General features: G+C 41.9%; 1 protein-coding gene across 1 annotated transcript in view; it reads right to left on the reverse strand.

Moving 5' to 3' along the window:
- Positions 1-4,245: 4,245 nt before the first annotated feature.
- LOC138665456 (zinc finger protein 692-like) overlaps positions 4,246-23,464 on the reverse strand; it is a 107,743-nt gene continuing 88,524 nt past the window's right edge. Inside the window, exons 8-12 of the mRNA XM_069752961.1 lie at positions 18,854-18,907; positions 17,043-17,121; positions 8,953-9,067; positions 7,653-7,752; positions 4,246-5,646 (exon numbers count right to left, since the gene is read on the reverse strand). Coding sequence (XP_069609062.1) covers positions 5,229-5,646; positions 7,653-7,752; positions 8,953-9,067; positions 17,043-17,121; positions 18,854-18,907 — 766 coding nt within the window. The 3' untranslated portion in view covers positions 4,246-5,228. The remainder of the gene's footprint in view (positions 5,647-7,652; positions 7,753-8,952; positions 9,068-17,042; positions 17,122-18,853; positions 18,908-23,464) is intronic.

Below are 23,464 nucleotides of genomic sequence, written 5' to 3' on the forward strand. Positions count from 1 at the left end.
CCCCTGTAACCAATTTAAAATTGCCTACAGCCATGTGTTATTATTTTAGGCCTTCGATGCCTGTCTGCGGTGACTCCTTCCACTAGGCCTCCACTGACCACACCACTGCTGCCCGTGTACCCCTGGAACCAATTTAAAATTGCCTACAGCCATGTGTTATTATTTTAGGCCTTCGATGCCTGTCTGCGGTCACTCCTTCCACTAGGCCTCCACTGACCACACCACTGCTGCCCGTGTACCCCTGGAACCAACATCAGAAAATATAAAAATAAGTATTTTGCTTATAAAAAAGAAAATACTGGAGAGATATCAAATGCAGACATTTTAACATTAAAAACAAACACATACAACAAAAATCTGGTACAGTACTAAAAATGGCCACCAGCTACAATAACTTTCTCCTGCAAGTAGTTAACTGAAAGGTTTTTTCAATTTTAAACACAGATATGGCATCCACCGAGTGTTGTCCTGTCGCGTCTTCTTTATATTATTGCCAAGAAGATGCAAAACAATGAAAATAATAAAATCATTATTTACCAAAAAAATAGAGTAAGTCAAAACCACATTGCAAATAAACATTCATTACAAATAAAGAAGCAGGGCGCGTCCGAGGGTGAGTATATACCTAATAAGAATATAATCACCCTCGGACGCGCCCTGCTTCTTTCCGACAGCCTTCCTTCCTAAGAATCAGCCCTTCCGTGGTGTAGAGAGAGGGTTTGTTACACTCCAAGGTGTTCCCCAGGTTGCCTTTCCTGAGCTTCGATCTTCCGGCTCTCGTTTAGTTGTTGGAAACTACGCTGCATTGGGCCTACAAATTGGGTATGGGGTGTAGAGAGATGGTGTGTTCCACTCCAAGGTGTTCCCCAGGTTGCCTTTCCTGAGCTTCGATCTTCCGGCTCTCGTTTAGTAGTTGTTGGAAACTACGCTGCATTAGGCCTACAAATTGGGTATGGGGTGTAGAGAGATGGTGTGTTCCACTGTAGAGAGATGGTGTGTTCCACTCCAAGGTGTTCCCCAGGTTTCCTCTCCATTGCTTCGATCTTCCGGCTCTCGTTTAGTAGTTGTTGGAAACTACGCTGCATTAGGCCTACAAATTGGGTATGGGGTGTAGAGAGATGGTGTGTTACACTCCAAGGTGTTCCCCAGGTTTCCTCTCCATTGCTTCGATCTTCCGGCTCTTGTTTAGTAGTTGTTGGAAACTACGCTGCATTAGGCCTACAAATTGGGTATGGGGTGTAGAGAGATGGTGTGTTACACTCCAAGGTGTTCCCCAGGTTTCCTCTCCATTGCTTCGATCTTCCGGCTCTCGTTTAGTAGTTGTTGGAAACTACGCTGCATTGGGCCTACAAATTGGGTATGGGGTGTAGAGAGATGGTGTGTTCCACTCCAAGGTGTTCTCCAGGTTGCCTTTCCTGAGCTTCGATCTTCCGGCTCTCGTTTAGTAGTTGTTGGAAACTACGCTGCATTAGGCCTACAAATTGGGTATGGGGTGTAGAGAGATGGTGTGTTACACTCCAAGGTGTTCCCCAGGTTTCCTCTCCATTGCTTCGATCTTCCGGCTCTCGTTTAGTAGTTGTTGGAAACTACGCTGCATTAGGCCTACAAATTGGGTATGGGGTGTAGAGAGATGGTGTGTTCCACTGTAGAGAGATGGTGTGTTCCACTCCAAGGTGTTCCCCAGGTTTCCTCGCCAATGCTTCGATCATCATGCTCTCGTTTAGTAGTTGTTGGAAACTACGCTGCATTAGGCCTACAAATTGGGTATGGGGTGTAGAGAGATGGTGTGTTCCACTCCAAGGTGTTCTCTAGGTTGCCTTTCCTGAACTTCTATCTTCAGGCTCTCATTAAATTGTGGTTAAACGGAACAACTGCATTTGGCGTACTAGTTGGTTTGGGGCCTACTATCGGTGTCTGCCGCTCCTTGCTGTTCTCCTGGTTTCCTGTCCTGAAATTCCGTTTTCAGGCGCTCGTTAAGTAGTTGTTAATGTTAGACTGCATTTGGCCTACTAGTTGGGTTGGGGCCTACTATCGGTGTCTGCCACTCCTTGCTGTTCTCCTCCACTGAACAAAGCTGTGCCGCCTGTTTACTACTGTTGCCAATTTTGAACTGCATTTCGACTACTTACTGATTTGGGCCTACTCTCTGTGTCAGCCTCTCATTCCAGTTGTCCTCCACTGCAATGCCCCCTGATTAGTCCTGTGTTACCAATATTGAACTGCATTTAGCCCACTTTATTCTTTGGGCCTATATCTGTGTTTCCTCCTCATCCTGCCCATTGCCCAGCCAGTGATAGATGAGTCTGCTGGTACATTGACCCATAACGCAACATTTCCCGTGCACGCTACACTGCAAGATTGTGACCCTGCTGAAAGTCAGGTCCCTCTTCCCGCATACCATACCACCTTACACGGGGACAAACAGGAAGGTGCAGATGAAAGTGCAGGTTCCTTCATCAGGTGGGGGGAGGAATACTAGTTGGCGACGTCACTGGCACAGGGCCTCTCATGGTACGCAAAAGTGTTGCTGCCGGTGGGAGGCGCCCCCGCCGTGCAAACACACCGCTGTACTTTGAGGGGCCCTGTGCCAGTGCCAATGCCAACGAGTGGGCCCCCCCTGCTTGCTCAGGTTCACAGCACTTGCAAAGTTGAAATACTTACCTCTCCCTGCTCCACTGCCGTGACGTGGTCCAGATTTCCTGGGCCCACTAATTACTTTAACCAGCCCTACCCACCACAACTTTAGCCAAATGACCCCCAATTTCAAATGCCTTCCAATTATTATAAGGTAAATTACGCTTGACAAGCTTCATTAAGAAGAATGGATGGTTTTGACATTAAAATGGGCACTCTAGGTGTTTTCCTGGCCCCCACTCACTGCCGACTATGCTGCCCCATTGACTTGCATTGGGTTTCGTGTTTCGGTCGATCCCGACTTTACGTCATAATCGGCCGATTTCACTCGACCCGACTTTTGAGATAGTCGGGTTTCGCGAAACCCGGCTCGACTCTAAAAAGGTCAAGGTCGCTCAACTCTAATAAGGAGGCATCCAATACCACCATACAACCTCCTTTATCCGACTGCTGCACTACAATATTAGAATTATTCTGCAATTCCTTAATAGCCCTGTGTTGATCAGTAGTTAAATTGTTGTAAAACTGTGATATTCATTATGCAATATATGCATTTGCTACCTGTCATGCAAAGCTCAATACATTGGTTGTACTATACGCAAAGTTAAAAAAAAATTGCAAAACATTTGGCTAATATTCACAATAAGAAAGCGGCATATTCTGGTACTTCTAAACATTTTGTCAATGTTCACAAAGGGGATACTTCCCATTTTGCGTTTTATGCATTCCAGAAGGTACATAACCCTATTCGAGGTGGTAATAGGCAAAAGCTCTTGACAATACGTGAAGGCTTTTGAATATTAAAACTCGATAGTAAATATCCTAGAGGCATAAATTTAAGAAATGATTTGTTTTATGTTTATTGATACGTTTGTGTCTGGTAATTATCTTCCCACTTTGTAACATTTGGTGCATAATTAATGTAATTGCGTACATGCTTTCTGATTGGTGTTTTGTCTTATATAGGCTTATGTCACTTTGCATTTTATATCCTATGATTAAGGGCGATAGTAACGCGCCAGAAACGCGTCAGGTGTTTCCTATGTTTTTAACATGGCTTGACATACCGAAATAAAGGTTTTGATATTTTTATACAGGTTGGATGTGCATTGGTGTGTCCATTTCCCTTGCTTTTTTTCTGTGGCTGTGCTCACCAGTGGAATGAGCACCCACCTGTTTTGCCTGATTGGACTCAGCCTCATTTGGTTTTCATTTTCTGTCCTGTTGAGGGCAGAGCAAAGTACTGCAGTGCACAGGTGCTGGAAAAGGTCAAAGAGCCCCGGCACCTGCACACTGCAGTACTTTGATCTGCCTTCAACAGGGTAGAGAAGTATGCCTGCAAAGGAGCGCGGTGCCAAGGAGACTGTGTGGATGATGCAGGGTCGCATCATCCACACGGAGCAAGCAGGAGGGCGACATCTCAAGAAGAACGATGCCCTTTCGGACCAGACCACCCCGAGTATAACAAAAGTTATTTTTTTTCTCTTACAGGTTGATTTGTTGTATATAGGCCCTGAAAGGTGATGGTCGTAACTCGTATCGGACAAAACTGCTGACAGGTTCACTTTAAATAAAGGTGCTTCCCCACACAAAAAAAGTCAGAAAGCGCCTGGGGTACAAAAATTGTCTTATTAGACATAGAAAGATACAAACTGAATGGTGACAATACCAGAAATGGTTCATTTGACTTACTCATTTACTAGTGCATTCTGTGCTGTTATGTGCGACATGCTGTACTTCGAGTTACTAAACTTTTATATAGTGCAGTCATTTCCTGGTTGCTTATGCACAGAAACCCTCAATATTACAGTCAATCCTTGGCTGCTTATTTGCTACAGGGGTCACATGATTTCGCCAAAAGTTGATAACAGGGGAATGGTGGACACATCACTGAGTATGGAGGAGTGCAACCAGTCCACGGACTGAGGATCGATTTTTTGTTTTACCTTCCCGAACCCCTGAATAAGGAGTTGTCGATATTGGACAACCTTATTAAGCCTAGGTACTATGCTTACTATACAAAAGTAAAAAACTTCATATTATTAGATATGAAAAAATGGTTTATTTGATTGAAAAATAAATGGTTTATTTGATTAACTGTAATTACTGACCACTGGCTGACTTTGGTTGAGTTTTACATGCCATCCTTTATAGAGCAACTAAACTTTTTTTAATCACATATGTAATTTCAAGACATATGGTAATATGGCTAGTTATGCAATCCTGATTCCTTATTATAAGAAAAGTGATTCAGAATTTCTGTCCTAAACGTTCATTGCTGGAGAAGATCAAAGTTAACAGTGTATGCTAATCCAAATACTGAGTACAGGGGTGAGAGGGCACAGTATGGAAGTCATGGGTAACCTTTCTCTTGTTTAGAAGATCACATGCTACAGCCCCAGTGAGAATGCTGAAGTCCCATGCCTGGCTAAGCTCCTACAACTTTAGAGGTCACAGTGTGGTTGCAGTGTCCTCTATTGTAGAAGTTTAGCTACTCTTTAATATAGGAAGACTGCACGCATTTCAGGCTGTTATGATTAGATCCGCTATCTTGATGACCTGCTCCATATTTGTGGTGGTCTGTGCTGCAGATTTTATAAAACAATCACCAATGATAGCCCTGCATTCCCAGGAGCTGTAGCGGTCTGCTTGGACTCTTCCTGCATGCTTTCAGGTAAGTCATTGAAGAGATACCCCTTTACCCCCTCTGGAGCCATGGTTGTCATCTCCTGGCCAGCATCTATTGACTGTCCACTGTGGTCATCTTTACAACTGACTTGATCTTGACATGCATCATTCAAAGAGGAAGCAGTACATGGAGAGGTGTCTTTGGGGTCTATCATTCGAGGGGTTGGGTGCTTTCGACTTTTGTGAGCAGCAAGGTTATCCCTCTTCTCAAACCTCTGACCACAAATATCACAGGGAAACTTATAGAAAGAATCTGCATCGTGTTTCTTCATGTGCCAGTTAAGTGACGCTTTCTGCCTGCAGGTGAAGCCACAGAACTCACATCTAGGTAAGAAAAAGATTACATAATCAGAATAGTAATAAAAGCAATAAATATATGGCAAGGGTTGGGAGAAGTCTAAAAACAAATTGCAAACTTGCAGTGTGTTGCAAAAAGTATTCAATCCCTTACAAAGTGAACAGATTTGTTTGCATTACAAAGTACAGTTAAACAGATGGTCCCAATCAAAAATGTTATTAAGAAAATGGTATCATATCGGGAGTAACCACACTGAAAGTTCATTATGTTTCAGCAGGATTATTTTTCAGTAAAATGAAACACTGAGATATTCTGTGTACCTCAGAAATTGTTGTCTTGCTAAATAGATTTTCCCTTGAAAGGGAAGCAGGTTCACTGTTAGAAACGGGCATTGTGTTAAGTTTGTGTTGCATAGTGTACTCAATTCTGGCTAGAATCATTTTTTGGCTCATCTTACATACAATGCTTAGCCATGTTCCTCTGATTCTTTTTAGGCGGTTATCTTCCGAAATAACATGTTTTTAGCCATCATCTCATGAAGTTGTCAAGTTACTGACATGGCTAAGAAGTGAACCATAATGCAGCCACCAGACTCTGCAGCTTCTTTAAAATGACTGTTGTTGCCTCACAAGTCCCCTACCAGTTCTGAAGTGGTGTTTCTCGGGAATTCATTGTCTAGGCAGTGCATGCGTGATACTATACAATATCAGCTTAGAGTTCCTCCAACAGTGCCCTTAGTGATGTCAACAGTTGGAATATAAGGTTTAGTCTTTTTCTAAGGGTGTATTCGTCACTTACGGATCATTCAACTTTATATAAAAATCCCTATTTATTATAATTGCCAGACCTGAAATAACAAGCACTTGTCACCTATTGTGTCCCCCCATTTCCTTGTAGATTGTAAGCTTGCGAGCAGGGACCTCACCCCTAATGTCACTGTTTAAATTGTCTTAACTTGTACTGAATTTATTGTCTGTACATGTCCCCACTTAATTGTAAAGCGCTGCGGAATATGTTGGCGCTATATAAATAAAAATTATTATTATTATCTGTACTTAGTCTATTATTATATTGATTTGATTGATATTGCTCAGTTTGACTAGTTGGTTCACTGATCACTTTTTCCTACGCCCCCTGCCTGGATGTGGCACTTTGGTGTCATTTTCATATTTTTAATTGCCTTTGTCTCTATTGTATTTATTTACTTCTGTTTTAATTATCTTGCAATAAAATTAAGATAATTTTTATTCAGCTCAGGTGTCCATTTTCCTTTGGTTTTTCTATAAGTCTATATGGCAGAGCTTATGTATTTGAATCCCCTCTTCTTGGTTTACTTTTTGTGTACACTGTAGAATGACAGACAGCTGCTAAACAGTTGCGGGGGAGCAGGCGGAAGTCACTCAGAGCAGGTGACAAGGAGGCACGATACACCTAGTCTGTAGTGATAATCTCCTGCTGATAAAACACTGATTTTATTGAAACGGCAACACACAGTCCAGTAAGAGAAACATTGCTGAGTTAGGGTCTCTGTCCCTACATCATGCTGCTTTCAGATTACAAAGCAAAAACAACAGATTCCTTTTAATAGACTAGTGATAATAAAGATAATATATTGTGCTAGGAAAATAGCTATGAAAGAATGGATGACTAAACCCCCTTTAACAAAGGAAAAATGGGTGTAAAGAAAATGTTAGAATTTGAGGCAATGTATCATACAGATAAAAAAGGGAAAATAGTCTAAAATGCTATGGGAACATGGGCTATAGCTGCCTTCAAATGGCGGAGAGTAGACAGAGAGAGAGGAGATCCATTTCTTTTCCTTTGGACATAGGGATAATAATTGGATTGGGAGAGTGGGTGATATTTTGTATGCTATACATTTTTTTACTACATGTACAATGTAAGTCTGTATGAAAAATTCAATAAGGAGCAATAAAAAAGCAAACCAATTCTGCTGTACGCGAAACTTAGAAGTGTAAGTATGACTAGATGAAAATGGTATTCTATAGTACAGGAGTATGCCATGACTTACTGAAGTGGCTTCTCGCCTGTGTGAATACGCCGGTGTATGATGAGGTTACTACTGCTCCGGAATGCACGGGCGCAGAATTCACAGATAAAGTCCCTCTGGTCTGATTAAAAAATAGGAAACTATTAGAAAACAACAATGAAGCCCTTGAAACAAATCGTTAAATATCCAGCCATTTCCTAAGATGTACATGCTTGTAGCCAATATAGTTACCATGACAGTTCTCAATGGCATTGTCAATGTCAGCTACTTTAATTTGCAAATTGCCTCTTCTGAGAAAAAGAGGACTTAAACTCTATAGCGCCACCTGTTGGAAGTAGCGATCCTACAAGTCACAATCAACTCTTTAACGAGTCGTGCAATATGACTTAGGATAAAAGCCAAATTAGTATCTCAATTCGCAGACACGGTGTTTCGGGCTGTTGGCCCTCGTCAGTGCGAAGCATGAGAACTAATTTGGCTAGGTGAGAGGCTCTGGACTGGGGTCTAAGGGGTATTGTTTCTCCTTATGGAGAGTGACATACCATCTCTGGCTTGTCAAGGTAAGGAGACTTATTCGCCGTGCAATGCTCCTCTGGGAAATATAATATGCAAATTGCCTCTTCTGAGAAAAAGAGGATTTAAACTCTATAGCGCCACCTGTTGGAAGTCACTCAAAAGCAGATAAACATAATATTCCACAAATTGATCAAAAAATCTTATCAATGATTCTTCTCATACACTAAAAATAGCCTGTTTTTCATTAGTGTTTTGTGTGTCAGTTTTTACCACCAATGTTCCATCAGAGTTTTTTTTTGAATACGAGAAAATAGGATACTGATAGCATCAGAGTGCGCTTAGGATTTTTTTTGAGGATCCACAGACTTCCATTGTGAGATTGATTTGTGACTCAGATGACAAAACAGACATGTGTGATTTTGTGCAGACCACTCAGTCAGCAAAAATACATATACATCTCAACAGTTCCATGGACTGTAACAGATGCGGGTTCTCCCACGTGAAAAAAAATGGATAGAACTTGTACGTGCAAAACTGACGACTGAACGAACCCTAAAGCCATATTCACAGTAGTATTTGGTCAGTCTTTTACATCAGTATTTGCAAGTCAAAATTAGGAGTGGAACAATCAGAAGAAAAGTAGAATATTAACATGTGCACCACTTCTGAATTTTTCACCCACTACTGGTTTAAAATTCTGACCAAATATTGAATGTGTGAACGTGGCTTAAGACTTCGGGCCAATCCTGACAAAATAGGCGGATTGAGTGGACTTCATTCTAATGTTGGGGTGTCTCAAACTTACCACTGTGTCTTTTCTCATGTTCTTTAAGATGCTTCTTAAAGTTGAACGTCTTCCCACACTCCGTCACTGAGCAGCGGAAGGTGCGCTGGTTCATGTGCTGATATTTCTGATGATACTAAAAGTAAATGGAAAGAATAAAAGGATACCTAAGGGGGACCTTTAGTATAATGATCTAGACGCCAGGGGTTATTTTTTGGGATAAATGCCCCAACTGAACTATCTATAGAAGAAAATGGATTCCATTCAGTCAACAATCACAAATCAACATTTGTACACTGAACCATGGATCTCTGAGGCACACCTAATGATTTACAATGAGGTTAGTGCCTACCTATAGAAAGCAGAACAAGATCAGAAAGGCTTTTGGTCGTTATCCAGTAAAAAGCATGCCCCCAAAAAATATAAAAGAAAAAAAAATGTTTCTTAGCAGATTTTTAGCTATATCTACAAAGCTGGGTGAAAATCAATATGGCTGCCATTGCTCCTCTTTAACCCCTTTGCACAGCAGCTAGTTTTGACCTTCCAGACCAGGGCCTATCTTTTAAGGGTAAGTTCACACAGCGTGTTTTTGCTGCGTTTTTTTGCTGCTTTTTTATGCTAATTTTCAGCTGCTTTTCACAATACCAGCAAAGCCTATGAGTTTTCAGAAATCTCATGCACACACATTGGTTTTTGGTTTGATCAGTATTTTGCGCTTTGATGCGTTTTTGGACTTAGAACATGTCACTTCTTTCAGCGTTTTTGCTGAGTTTTTTTCACCCATTGACTTGAATGGGTGTTGAAAAAACGCAGGTATCATTATTTGCTGCGTTTTTGCTGCTGAAAATCCAAGGACATTAGCATGGACAATGAGAAAAAAAAACACGCACCAAAAAACACACCAAATATGCAACAAAAAACACACCAAAACGCACCTAAACCTGTGTTTTTGACGCAGCTTCTTTCCTGCCAAGAAGATCAGGTTTTGCTGCAGAAAAAAAAAGCAGCAAAAACGCCCTGTGTGAACTTACCCTAAATCTGACATGTGTCTGTGGCACCCCAGAGTCCGGTTGCCATGGTGACACTGCCTCCCTCTGTAGGGTGATGTCATGCCTGGAAGCAGAAAGAGGTCCCCATGCCAGGTAATACACAGCATGCATCACAGTTCCTGCTCCAGGCCAGAGGGGGGAGCTTGAGACCAGACTTCTGGGGAGCTGCTCTCTCTGGACGGGAGGAGGAGTCAGAGTAGTCTGTGAGGAGTTAGTCTAGGAGAGAGGAGGGGAGACAAGGGCTCTGGAGAAATGCAGCTGTGTCAGAGCTGACCCTGGAGCGGAGCGCTGTCAAGGAGAAAGCCAGAGTCCTTGGCTGTGTGGGTGCTGTACTCCCCGACAGCTGAATCTGGAGGCCAGGAGACTGCAAGCTCTCTGGCCACACCGAACACCTGGAAGCACCGCAGCAGACCAGGAGCTGCCAGTGAACAGGCAGTGCCGTGATAGGTTTGCGCTGTCTGCCATACGGATCAAAGCCAACACGCAGGAGAGGGCCACAGCTTAGCTACAGGCAGCATGGACCCGAAAAGAGAGTGCAGTTGGAAGGCCTCCACCCCCACCTGGCAATGTGGACCCCCTGAATGCTTCCAGGCTAGCTGGTACCCTGAATTGCCTTGTCATCTATTAAGAAGAAAAAAGATGCACTTTCCTACGTCCCTTGCTTAATTTCTGCACCCCAACGTTCATAACCACCTGAACTGACTGTTATATCTGCCCTGGGGCCCTGCTGCACCATCTTTGCTGCGTCACCACCGGCCCCAGTGGACCTGAACTGCAGAGTCGGCCATCCCCTGCCGAACACCACGTGTGGCATCACGAATCAATCCCATATAATTTTCCATCTTGCATTTTTATTGCATGCCCAGGGCCACGGAGTCGGGTCATGGCCCCTTGACTTCCCCAAAGAACTGTCCGACCCGGTTCCGAGTACCCCACGGACCTGGTGGGCATTGTATGTCACCTTATGTGGTAATAACTCTGGAATGCTTCCACATATCCCAGTGATTCTGACTTTGTTCTTTGGGGACACATTGTACTTTATGACTGAGATATACAGTTAGGGCCAGAAATATTTGGACAGTGACACAATTTTCGCGAGTTGGGCTCTGCATGCCACCACATTGGATTTGAAATGAAACCTCTACAACAGAATTCAAGTGCAGATTGTAACGTTTAATTTGAAGGGTTGAACAAAAATATCTGATAGAAAATGTAGGAATTGTACACATTTCTTTACAAACACTCCACATTTTAGGAGGTCAAAAGTAATTGGACAAATAAACATAACCCAAACAAAATATTTTTATTTTCAATATTTTGTTGCAAATCCTTTGGAGGCAATCACTGCCTTAAGTCTGGAACCTATGGACATCACCAAACGCTGGGTTTCCTCCTTCTTAATGCTTTGCCAGGTCTTTACAGCCGCAGCCTTCAGGTCTTGCTTGTTTGTGGGTCTTTCCGTCTTAAGTCTGGATTTGAGCAAGTGAAATGCATGCTCAATTGGGTTTAGATCTGGAGATTGACTTGGCCATTGCAGAATGTTCCACTTTTTGGCACTCATGAACTCCTGGGTAGCTTTGGCTGTATGCTTGGGGTCATTGTCCATCTGTACTATGAAGCGCCGTCCAATCAACTTTGCAGCATTTGGCTGAATCTGGGCTGAAAGTATATTCCGGTACACTTCAGAATTCATCCGGCTACTCTTGTCTGCTCTTATGTCATCAATAAACACAAGTGACCCAGTGCCATTGAAAGCCATGCATGCCCATGCCATCACGTTGCCTCCACCATGTTTTACAGAGGATGTGGTGTGCCTTGGATCATGTGCCGTTCCCTTTCTTCTCCAAACTTTTTTCTTCCCATCATTCTGGTACAGGTTGATCTTTGTCTCATCTGTCCATAGAATACTTTTCCAGAACTGAGCTGGCTTCTTGAGGTGTTTTTCTGCAAATTTAACTCTGGCCTGTCTATTTTTGGTATTGATGAATGGTTTGCATCTAGATGTGAACCCTTTGTATTTACTGTCATGGAGTTTTCTCTTTACTGTTGACTTAGAGACAGATACACCTACTTCACTGAGAGTGTTCTGGACTTCAGTTGATGTTGTGAACGGGTTCTTCTTCACCAAATTAAGTATGCGGCGATCATCCACCACTGTTGTCATCAGTGGACGCCCAGGCCTTTTTGAGTTCCCAAGCTCACCAGTCAATTCCTTTTTTCTCAGAATGTACCCAACTGTTGATTTTGCTACTCCAAGCATGTCTGCTATCTCTCTGATGGATTTTTTCTTTTTTTTCAGCCTCAGGATGTTCTGCTTCACCTCAATTGAGAGTTCCTTTGACCGCATGTTGTCTGCTCACAGCAACAGCTTCCAAATGCAAAACCACACACCTGGAATCCACCCCTGACCTTTTAACTACTTCATTGATTACAGGTTAACGAGGGAGACGCCTTCAGAGTTAATTGCAGCCCTTAGAGTCCATTGTCCAATTACTTTTGGTCCCTTGAAAAAGAGGACGCTATGCATTACAGAGCTATGATTCCTAAACCCTTTCTCCGATTTGGATGTGGAAACTATCATATTGCAGCTGGGAGTGTGCACTTTCAGCACATATTATATATATAATTGTATTTCTGAACATGTTTTTGTAAACAGCTAAAATAACAAAACTTGTGTCACTGTCCAAATATTTCTGGCCCTAACTGTATTTATGTTGATATGCTTCCATTTATTTCAGAAAATATCTGAAATTTGCAACCTTTTGAAAACTGAGCAATTTTTTTCAAAGGTGGCATTTTTATGCCTTTTAAATTGTCATACCGCACAAAATAATTCATTAATACGTCTACTTTTCATCAGCATCATTTTTTCAATGTCCTTTCATTTTGTTAAGATGTTAAGAAGACTTAAAAAGTTAGAAGAAACCTTTCAAAAGTTTGCAAAACTCATTTTTTAGCGACCTGACAGCTGATACATGCTGCCAATCCATGGGCCGAAGGTATTAGACACTAGCTGTATACTCTCATCCAGGTACAGTATGTTTGACTCTCAAATGCAGTGGCATTTCAGAGAAAGACGTCTGCTAAAAGCTTTTCCCCACCCGCTGCCAGTGACTGACAGGTCTCTCCCTGCACGTATACAGAGAGACCTGTCACTACCGGGCTGCAGGCGGCTTTTAAAGCGTGTTTTTTCTCTGAAATGCTGCAACATATATGGTCGAAATCATGCAACTAGAGTCTGAAAAATACTGCTTTGGGTTTTTAGAAATATGTCACTGATCAAAGTTCAATGGCTGCAGAATGCTCACAAGTGTAGACCTAAAAAATACAGTGCTAAAAATTGAGCACAAATTGCAATCAATTAAATGTCACTAACCAGCGCTCAACAGCTGTAGGATGCACACACAAAATTAAGGCAAAAAATGACAGGAGAAAAAAAAAAAGATATATTTTGTGGTAAAATATTAACATGGACTCTGATCACTGATGTGCAATACTGAGCACAAGGGCAGAGGATGAGCACACACAGGTAGCACAAGCGAAAAAATAAAAATTAGCACACAAAAAAAATCAGAACCAAAATTTGAGCACAGTTGCAGGAGGGGTGATCGGAACAGCGACAGTGAAATTTAAAAAATCTGACCAGTGTCACTTTATGTGGTAATAACTCTGGAACGCTTTGACAAATTCCAGTGATTTTGAGAGTGTTTATTCGTGACATATTATTTATGATAATGGTAAATTTAGGTTGATATGTTTTGTGTTTACTTATAAAAAATATCAGAAATTTGACAAAAATGAAAAAAATTAGCAATGGGTGTGAGGCGGCACAAATCTCCTCCCATGGGTGCGGAGTAATGATGACCTGCTGACAATATCTATCTTCATTTGGTCACCATATGATTAGACATGGTGACCACTTCCTGCTGCGCAGTACAAGTATGGTGCTTGCCAGGAAATTCTTGTCAGCAGGACAGATCATGCTCAGTGTGTGTCAGGAAGGGCGAAAGGGGCTGCCACCTTCTTTTTCACACTTCAGAATTTAACATCTTGGCAGCAATGGCAGTGATAGGTTTTCTTACCTAGCTTTCTGAAGAAGAAAAAATAAATAAAAAAGATGAAACAGCTAAATAGAAGACGTAAAGGGTTACACCCACCAAAAACTAGTCATCCCCTATCTAATCTAAAGAGTACAGAGTTAACTTTTCCAACAGCCACATAGACAATGATTGGAGCGAAGTACGACATCCACTGAAGATGGTGAAACAGAGCCCTGATCGTGGGATTGTTGGTGGTCCTTGCGGTCAGACCCCAGTGATCAGTAATATTTAGCCCACTCTATGGATATGGAATACCTTCCATTTTGTCAATATCCATTTAATAAGTTGACATGCAAAAAATTTTTATTGAGGAGGGAAGATTTTTTCTATACATCTCAGAGATGGTACAAAGAACTTTTCAGAAGCTTAGGGGTCATCTAACTAATTACATTGCTGGGTAAAAAGGAAGTAAAAAAGATCAAATATTCTTTCCTGCACACAAAAGGATATTCCATCACTGAGAAAATCAACTTTGATTTTTTATGAATGAGGCTGCAAGTTCTCCACATTATTCTCTGCCTACCTCCACTCTCATGGACCTGAATTAACCTCTGTTCAAGGCCTCACTGTTATCAGCAGCGCTAAGCAGACATCTAGTAAGCCCACTGGGTTGGAAATGATATAGAAGAAAGATGTAATTAGTTTTGTGACCCTTAATCTCCTGACTGGTTCACTTTACTATCTCTGTAAATTACAAAATAATATTGTGGTACCGTAAAAATCGATGTAAATACTTATGTCCCAAAACATTGAGAAAAGTATTCAAGGAGTGATACCTTTATTGGCTAACCAGAGAAATTAAATTTGCAAGCTTTCAGAGCTCAAAAGGCCCCTTCATCAGGCTTATATTACAAGTGAGTTACTAAGAAAAGATGGCAACATTTAAATAGGAATTAGACAAGGACATGAGGAGATGCTTGCTACAGATAGGCCAAGGAGATCAAATTAAGGTTTTTGTTATACATGCAGATGAGGTGGAAGTGTTCTATTAGAGATCTGAAGACCTTCTTGTGGAGGTGTGAACTGTGTCCATGCAATGAGTCATGAATCCAGGTGTCAAATTCAGTCCTATTGTTAGAGATTGAAACATACACTGCTCAAAAAAATAAAGGAAAAACTTAAACAACAGAATATAACTCCAAGTTAATCAAACTTCTGTGAAATCAAACTGTCCACTTAGGAAGCAACACTGTTTGACAATCAATTTCACATGCTGTTGTGCAAATGGAATAGACAACAGATGGAAATTATTGGCAATTATCAAGACACACTCAATAAAGGAGTGGTTCTGCAGGTGGGGACATAGGAGGACAACAACCCATCAGCAGGACTGCTATCTCAGCCTTTGTGGAAGGAGGAACAGGAGGAGCACTGCCAGAGCCCTGCAAAATGACCTCCAGCAGGCCACAAATGTGCACGTGTCTGCACAAATTGTTAGAAACCGACTCCTTGAGGATGGTCTGAGTGCCCAAAGTCCACAGATGGGGGTTGTGCTCACAGCCCAAAACCGTGCAGGATGCTTGGTATTTGCCACAGAACACCAGGATTGGCAAATTCGCAACTGGTGCCCTGTGCTCTTCACAGATGAAAGCAGGTTCACACTGAGCACATATGACAGACGTGACAGAGTCTGGAGACGCCATGGAGAGCGATCTGCTGCCTGCAACATCCTTCAGCATGACCGGTTTGGCAGTGGGTCAGTAATGGTGTGTGATCGCTTTTCTTTGGAGAGTCGCACAACCCTCCATGTGCTCGCCAGAGGTAGCCTGACTGCCATTAGGCACCGAGATGAGATGCTCAGACCCCTTGTGAGATCATATGCTGGTGCGATTGGCCCTGGGTTCCTCCTAATGCAGGATAATGCCAGACCTCATATGGCTGGAGTGTGTCAGCAGTTCCTGCAAGATGAAGGAATTGAAGCTATGGACTGGCTCGCCCGTTCCCCAGACCTGAATCCGATTGAACACATCTAGGACATCATGTCTCGCACCATCCACCAACGTCACGTTGCACCACAGTCTGTCCTCCAAGAGTTGGTGGATGCTTTAGTCCAGGTCTGGGAGGAGATCCCTCAGGAGACAATCCTCCGCCTCATCAGGAGCATGCCCAGGTGTTGTAAGGAGGTCATACAGGCACGTGGAAGCCAAACACACTACTGAGCATCATTTCCATGTCTTGAGGCATTTCCACTGAAGTTGGATCAGCCTGTAACTTCATTTTCCACTTTGGTTTTGAGAATCATTTCAACTCCAGACCTCCCTGGGATATTTGTTGTGATTTACGTTGATAATTTTTAGGTTTTATTGTTCTCAACATATTCCACTATGTAATGAATAAGGATTTACAACTGGAATATTTCATTCAGTGATATCTAAGATGTGAGATTTTAGTGTTCCCTTTATTTTTTTGAGCAGTGTGTTTATCAACTTGAACATACACTTCTCTAGACGTGGACATAGTATGGCAGATCTAAAAGCCCTAATATTGAAAGGTCTTTTTAACAGTGACAGAGATGGAAAAATCTGGGAGTTCAAGTTGATAAGTATGTTTCAATCTCTAACAATAGGTCTGTGTTTGACACCTGGATTCATGACTCATTACATGAACACAGTTCACACCTCCAAAAGAAGGTCTTCAGATCTCTAATAGAACATTTCCACCTCATCTGCATGTATAACAAAAACCTTAATTTGATCTCCTTGGCCTATCTCTAGCAAGCATAACCTCATGTCCTTGTGTAATTCCTATTTAAATGTTGCCATCTTTTACAATTCACTTGTAATATAAGCCTGATGAAGGGGCCTTTTGAGCTCCGAAAGCTTGCAAATGTAATTTCCCTGGTTAGCCAAATAACGTATTACTCCTTGAATACTTTTCTCAATTTTTTGGGACATATTTACACCAGCTCTGTAAACAAACTCCTCTACCCTTATAATAGACTCTGCCTGTCTAATGCACTCACATTCAGGTATTGTCTCTTTGAAAAGATCTTCCCGCAGTCATCGTATTCACACATTAATAGCTCCTGAGGTGTGGCTTTCCTGCAGAAAATACAGTTTTTCATTAAAGCGCCCATGTTAGATTAAAGTATATTGCTAGTTGAACAATCATTTAACAAAAGATCGTAATGACGAAGCAGTCATCATACATACATTCTAGTCCATATGGTCACTGTCCTCAAAGTAAAAAAAAAAAGTTAAAATAAATATTGAAATAAAAATAAAAAAGTTATACTCACCTTAACACCTAATCCCTGAAGCACTTGTCCCCTGTAAAAAATAGAAAAACACCAATACTCACCTTAACGCCTAATACCCGATGCCGATGTCACCTATAAAAGAGAAAAAATAATAAACCAATATAACCCTCACCTTTTCATCGTAATGCATACTGTCCCACAACGATTCGGATCACTTGTAGTCACATCAGCTGATGCGACTGCTCTACCTGGCTACACACTGACAGGAGCGTGTAATCGCTCCTGCAGTATGTAGCACTGAGCTGCGGTGAGAAAGTTCACCGGAGTTCATCAACTGATGAGCCCCAGTGATCTCAAAGCGCCACCGCTGCGCAAGAAAGTTCTCATACAGGAGGACCGTCAACACGTTCATCAGGGTTCAGCTGATAACCTCCTGTGTGAGTGTGAGCTTGCTGTCTTTGAGATCAGTCACATCAGTGTCTGCTGATGTGACTGCTCTCAAAGTCATCAGAATCGTCATGGGACATTATGGATTATTCATTCCCTCTGGACAGGTGAGCATTATGGTTTTTTTTTACAGGGGACAAGGGTATCAGGGATTAGGTGTTCAGGTGAGTATAATGTGCTTTTTATTTTAACATAAATGTGTAAAACCTTGTGGTCATTTATATGAAATAAAGGACTTTGTTCTGGGTGTTTTTTATTTACAATTTGAATATGGGGTTAGTGATGGGGGTGTCTTACTGATGCCTCTTCATTACTAACCACTGGGCTTATGTCAGCTGCCAATACAAGGCTGACATGATCTCCCCCAACCCTCTTACCCCATTTGTCACAGCATCAGGGCAAGTGGGAAAAGCAAGGCTAAGCGCCAGATTTGGTGCATCTTATTGATGCGTCCTTTCTGGGGTGGCTGAGAGCTGATTTTTAGTCTGGGAGGGGGCCAATAACCATGGAAAAGAAAAGGTTGAACAGGGATATTATATCACAAAAATTAATAAATATCTTTATTTAGCTCCAAAAAGCATTAATTGCTGTACAAAAACACATAAAATATTTACCATTGCGTTTTTGCTGCCAACATATTCCTAGAGATGCAGAAACGCTGCAGAAATTTTTGTAATCAAATACTCAGTGTGCACATACCCTTACTGTACATTTTATGGTAAAATGAATGGTGTTCGTCAAACTACAATTTAATCTGACAAAAATAATCCCTCATATCGCTCTCTTGACCAATGAAAAAAACTTATGGTTCTTGGAACAAGTGGAAGAAAAAAGAAAATTACAAAAATGAAAAAAGTGGTTATAGCAGGTGGCAGTGACATTTTCAATGGTGCCTTGAATTTGTATTGTTTTTAAGAGTGGACTTAAATATACATTATATATTCAATGGTTTGTTTCTTTAGTTCCTAATATATTTAGGTGTGCAAATTATTCTTGTGTTCTTTTCTTGTATGGTCTGTATTTGTTCTGCTTGCATTTTCTCATACATGTAAGGTATCATAAGGAGGGAGCACCAGTGTTTGCTGCGAGAGTCTACAAGACCGGTCAGCTTATTACACATGACTTACCTGATTCTCTTTTTACAAATTTGAGCCAGTTCTTCATCAATTAGAGATTTGTGCCTGGAAATGATATATTAAAGAAAAAATATTCTTACAAAATTGTAATCCTTCCCCAAATCACTTAACGGTTTAGGTGAGAAGAATTTTCCATTTTTGGTTGACATTCTCCTTTGAAGGTTATTCTCATAAAATTAACTGATGGCTTTTAGCACTAGCAACTGCCATCACTTTAGAAGTGAACTCATACTGAGAATTGGAAAATAGAGGGGCTGCAGTGCTGTTTAATTAAAGATTTTCAAAATACATAGACAGAGTTGATACGTTATAATACCAAACACATTGTGAAACAAACCATATTCATTCTTATGTATACAAACAACACAATGGAGTTTAGAACTTTAGCCCGCTGTCCCCTTCTAAAAAATATTCTGCTCAGTTATGGAAACGGTGAAGAAGATGCAGTGATCATAAAATAGTGTTACTGTAAGAAATGCACAGATCAATACTGCAGACACTTTTATTCTCAAGTCACAGAGGTATACCCCCAGCTAGGAAGTGATCATGTATTTTAATGATAAGTCACCACTTTGTAAGACTATGTTCAAAGATTACATTTTTGCAGTGTTTTTTGGTGCATTTTTTATCGAGCAGAAAATAAGCTACATTTTACAGTACCTGCAAAAGCTAATCATGTGCACATACTCTAAAGAAGATTTTTATTTCTCAGTCTACATCTTTTTGTAACAGCCATATTTTTCTATCTGCATCATACGTGTTTATTACAGCAATCACATGATAGGGACCTGAACTGATCCAGAGGTCCAGAAGATGTAACCAAGGCTAGCCTGCTGGTAACTGATCCGAGTATTGGTGTTGTAGTGGGAGAATCAGTGTCAAAGTATTTTTATGTTAATGATGCACACAGCCTAGTAAATACCAGCAAAAAATTACTTACGCCAGTCTAGGAGGTAAATCTGTCTCCAGATTTCATGATACAATTATTAAACAAATCTATTGGAACTGATCAGGATGGTGTACTTACTTTGAAAAGCCATGTCAGATTGGATGTACAGTCATGGCCAGAAGTTTTGAGAATGACACCAAAATTATATTTTCACATGATCTGCTGCCCTCTGGTTTTTATTAGTGTTTGTCTGATGTTTATATCACATACAGAAATATAATTGCAATCATATTATGAGTACCAATAGGTTATATTGACAGTTAGAATGAGTTAATGCAGCAAGTCAATATTTGCAGTGTTGACCATTCTTCTTCAAGACCTCTGCAATTCTCCCTGGCATGCTCTCAATCAACTTCTGGACCAAATCCTGACTGATAGCAGTCCATTCTTGCATAATCAATGCTTGCATTTTGCCAGAATTTGTTGGTTTTTGTTTGTCCACCCGTCTCTTGATGATTGACCACAAGTTCTCAATGGGATTAAGATCTGGGGAGTTTCCAGGCCATGGACCCAAAATCTCTGTGTTTTGTTCCATGAGCCATTTAGTTATCACCTTTGCTTTATGGCAAGGTGCTCCATCATGCTGGTAAAGGCATTGTTGGGCGCCAAACTGCTCTTGGACGGTTGGGAGAAGTTGCTCTTGGAGGACATTCTGGTACCATTCTTTATTCATGGCTGTGTTTTTAGGCAAGACTGTGAGTGAGCCGATTCCCTTGGCTGAGAAGCAACCCCACACATGATTGGTTTCAGGATGCTTTACAGTTGACATGAGACAAGACTGGTGGTAGCGCTCACCTCTTCTTCTCCGAATAAGCTGTTTTCCAGATGTCCCAAACAATCGAAAAGGGGTTTCATCAGAGAAAATGACTTTGCCCCAGCCCTCAGCAGTCCACTCCCTGTACCTTTTGCAGAATATCAGTTGGTCCCTGATGTTTTTTCTGGAGAGAAGTGGCTTCTTTGCTGTCCTCCTTGAAACCAGGCCTTGCTCAAAGAGTCTCCGCCTCACAGTGCGTGCAGAAGCACTCACACCAGCCTGCTGCCATTTCTGAGCAAGCTCGGCACTGCTGGTAGTCCGATCCCACAGCTGAAACAGTTTTAAGATACAGTCCTGGCGCTTGCTGGTCTTTCTTGGGCGCCCTGGAGCCTTTTTGACAACAATGGAAGCTCTCTCCTTGAAGTTCTTGATGATGCGATAGATTGTTGACTGAGGTGCAATCTTTGTAGCTGCGATACTCTTCCCTGTTAGGCCATTTTTGTGCAGTGCAATGATGGCTGCACTTGTTTCTTTAGAGATAACCATGGTTAACTGAAGAGAAACAATGATACCAAGCACCAGCCTCCTTTTAAAGTGTCCAGTGATGTCATTCTTACTTAATCATGACTGATTGATCACCAGCCCTGTCCTCATCAACACCCACACCTGTGTTAATGGATCAATCACTAAAACGATGTTAGCTGCTCCTTTTAAGGCAGGACTGCAATGATGTTGAAATGTATTTTGGGGGTTAAAGTTCATTTTCTGGGCAAATATTGACTTTGCAAGTACAGTAATTGCTGTTAAGCTGATCAATCTGACATTCAGGAGTATATGCAAATTGCCATTAGAAAAAATGAAGCAGTAGACTTTGGAAAAATTAATATTTGTCTCATTCTCAAAACTTTTGGCCATGACTGTATAATTATATTAAAATATGCATTACTATTATATGGATTTGTAAAATGCACATTTTAATATTATAATTATACATCTAATCTGACATGGCTCTTATTGTTGAATTTACCAAAATAAATCTTTTTTTATACTACTGTTCTCTATCCATTTTTTCATATGGAGTCTTGCACTTTGCTTCTTAAAAATGGAATTTTATCCATGAACATTAACCAGTCACAAGGCCCTTCCAGTTGTAAATATTTTTCAAGCAACACTAATGCATGTGTCATAGGTACCTGTAGATCTTGCTTGTTGTATCTACACTGTCACATTCACTTGAAACATCTATATATATAATTGTCCAAGGGTTTTTCCGTCTGTCTGTCTGTCTGTCCTGGAAATGACCGGCACAGCATCGACGTAGAAATCCCGCGTCTCTGATTGGTCGAGGCCGCCAGGCCTCGACCAATCAGCAACGGGCACAGCGACGATGATGTCATAAAGGACGTAGACATCTCACATCTCTGATTGGTCGAGGTCGCCAGGCCTCGACCAATCAGCAACGGGCACAGCGACGATGATGTCATAAAGGACGTAGAAATCCCACGTTTCCGATTCAGCGACGGGCACAGTATCGACGTAGATGTCATAATGGTTGCCATGGCGACGATGATGTCCTAAAGGTTTCCTCGACCAATCAGCGACGGGCACAGTCTGCCGCGAATTCTGGAATCATCATTGTCCATATACTACGGGGATATGCATATTCTAGAATACCCGATGCGTTAGAATCGGGCCACAAACTAGTCTATATATATAATTGTCTAAGGGTTTTTCCGTCTGTCTGTCTGTCTGTCTGTCCTGGAAATCCCGGCTCTCTGATTGGTCGAGGCCACCAGGCCTCGACCAATCAGAGACCGGCACAGCATCGACGTAGAAATCCCGCGTCTCTGATTAGTCGAGGCCTGGCGGCCTCGACCAATCAGCAATGGGCACAGCGACGATGATGTCATAAAGGACGTAGAAATCCCATGTCTGATTGGTCGAGGCCGCCAGGCCTCGACCAATCAGCAACGGGCACAGCGACGATGATGTCATAAAGGACGTAGACATCTCACGTTTCTGATTCAGCGACGGGCACAGTTATCGACGTAGATGTCATAATGGTTGCCATGGCGACGATGATGTCCTAAAGGTTTCCTCGACCAATCAGCGACGGGCACAGTCTGCCGCGAATTCTGGAATCATCATTGTCCATATACTACGGGGATATGCATATTCTAGAATACCCGATGCGTTAGAATCGGGCCACAAACTAGTCTATATATATAATTGTCTAAGGGTTTTTCCGTCTGTCTGTCTGTCTGTCTGTCCTGGAAATCCCGGCTCTCTGATTGGTCGAGGCCACCAGGCCTCGACCAATCAGAGACCGGCACAGCATCGACGTAGAAATCCCGCGTCTCTGATTAGTCGAGGCCTGGCGGCCTCGACCAATCAGCAATGGGCACAGCGACGATGATGTCATAAAGGACGTAGAAATCCCATGTCTGATTGGTCGAGGCCGCCAGGCCTCGACCAATCAGCAACGGGCACAGCGACGATGATGTCATAAAGGACGTAGACATCTCACGTTTCTGATTCAGCGACGGGCACAGTTATCGACGTAGATGTCATAATGGTTGCCATGGCGACGATGATGTCATAAAGGTTGCCTCGACCAATCAGCGACGGGCACAGTGTGCCGCGAATTCTGGAATCATCATTGTCCATATACTACGGGGACATGCATATTCTAGAATACCCGATGCGTTAGAATCGGGCCACAATCTAGTTATGTATAAATACCATGTTTTACTTTTTCAGTTCCTATTTTCAAGCAGCCCCTTTGCCAACTGTAAGACTATGTTCCAACATTCAGGATATAGCAAGGTTTTGGACACAGCATATTTTTGCTGCATCCAAAATGCTGCGTTCTAATCTTGCAGGTAAATCTGCATGTGTT

This window comes from Ranitomeya imitator, chromosome 2 (assembly GCF_032444005.1).
Source record: "Ranitomeya imitator isolate aRanImi1 chromosome 2, aRanImi1.pri, whole genome shotgun sequence".
Taxonomy (NCBI): Eukaryota; Metazoa; Chordata; class Amphibia; order Anura; family Dendrobatidae; genus Ranitomeya; species Ranitomeya imitator.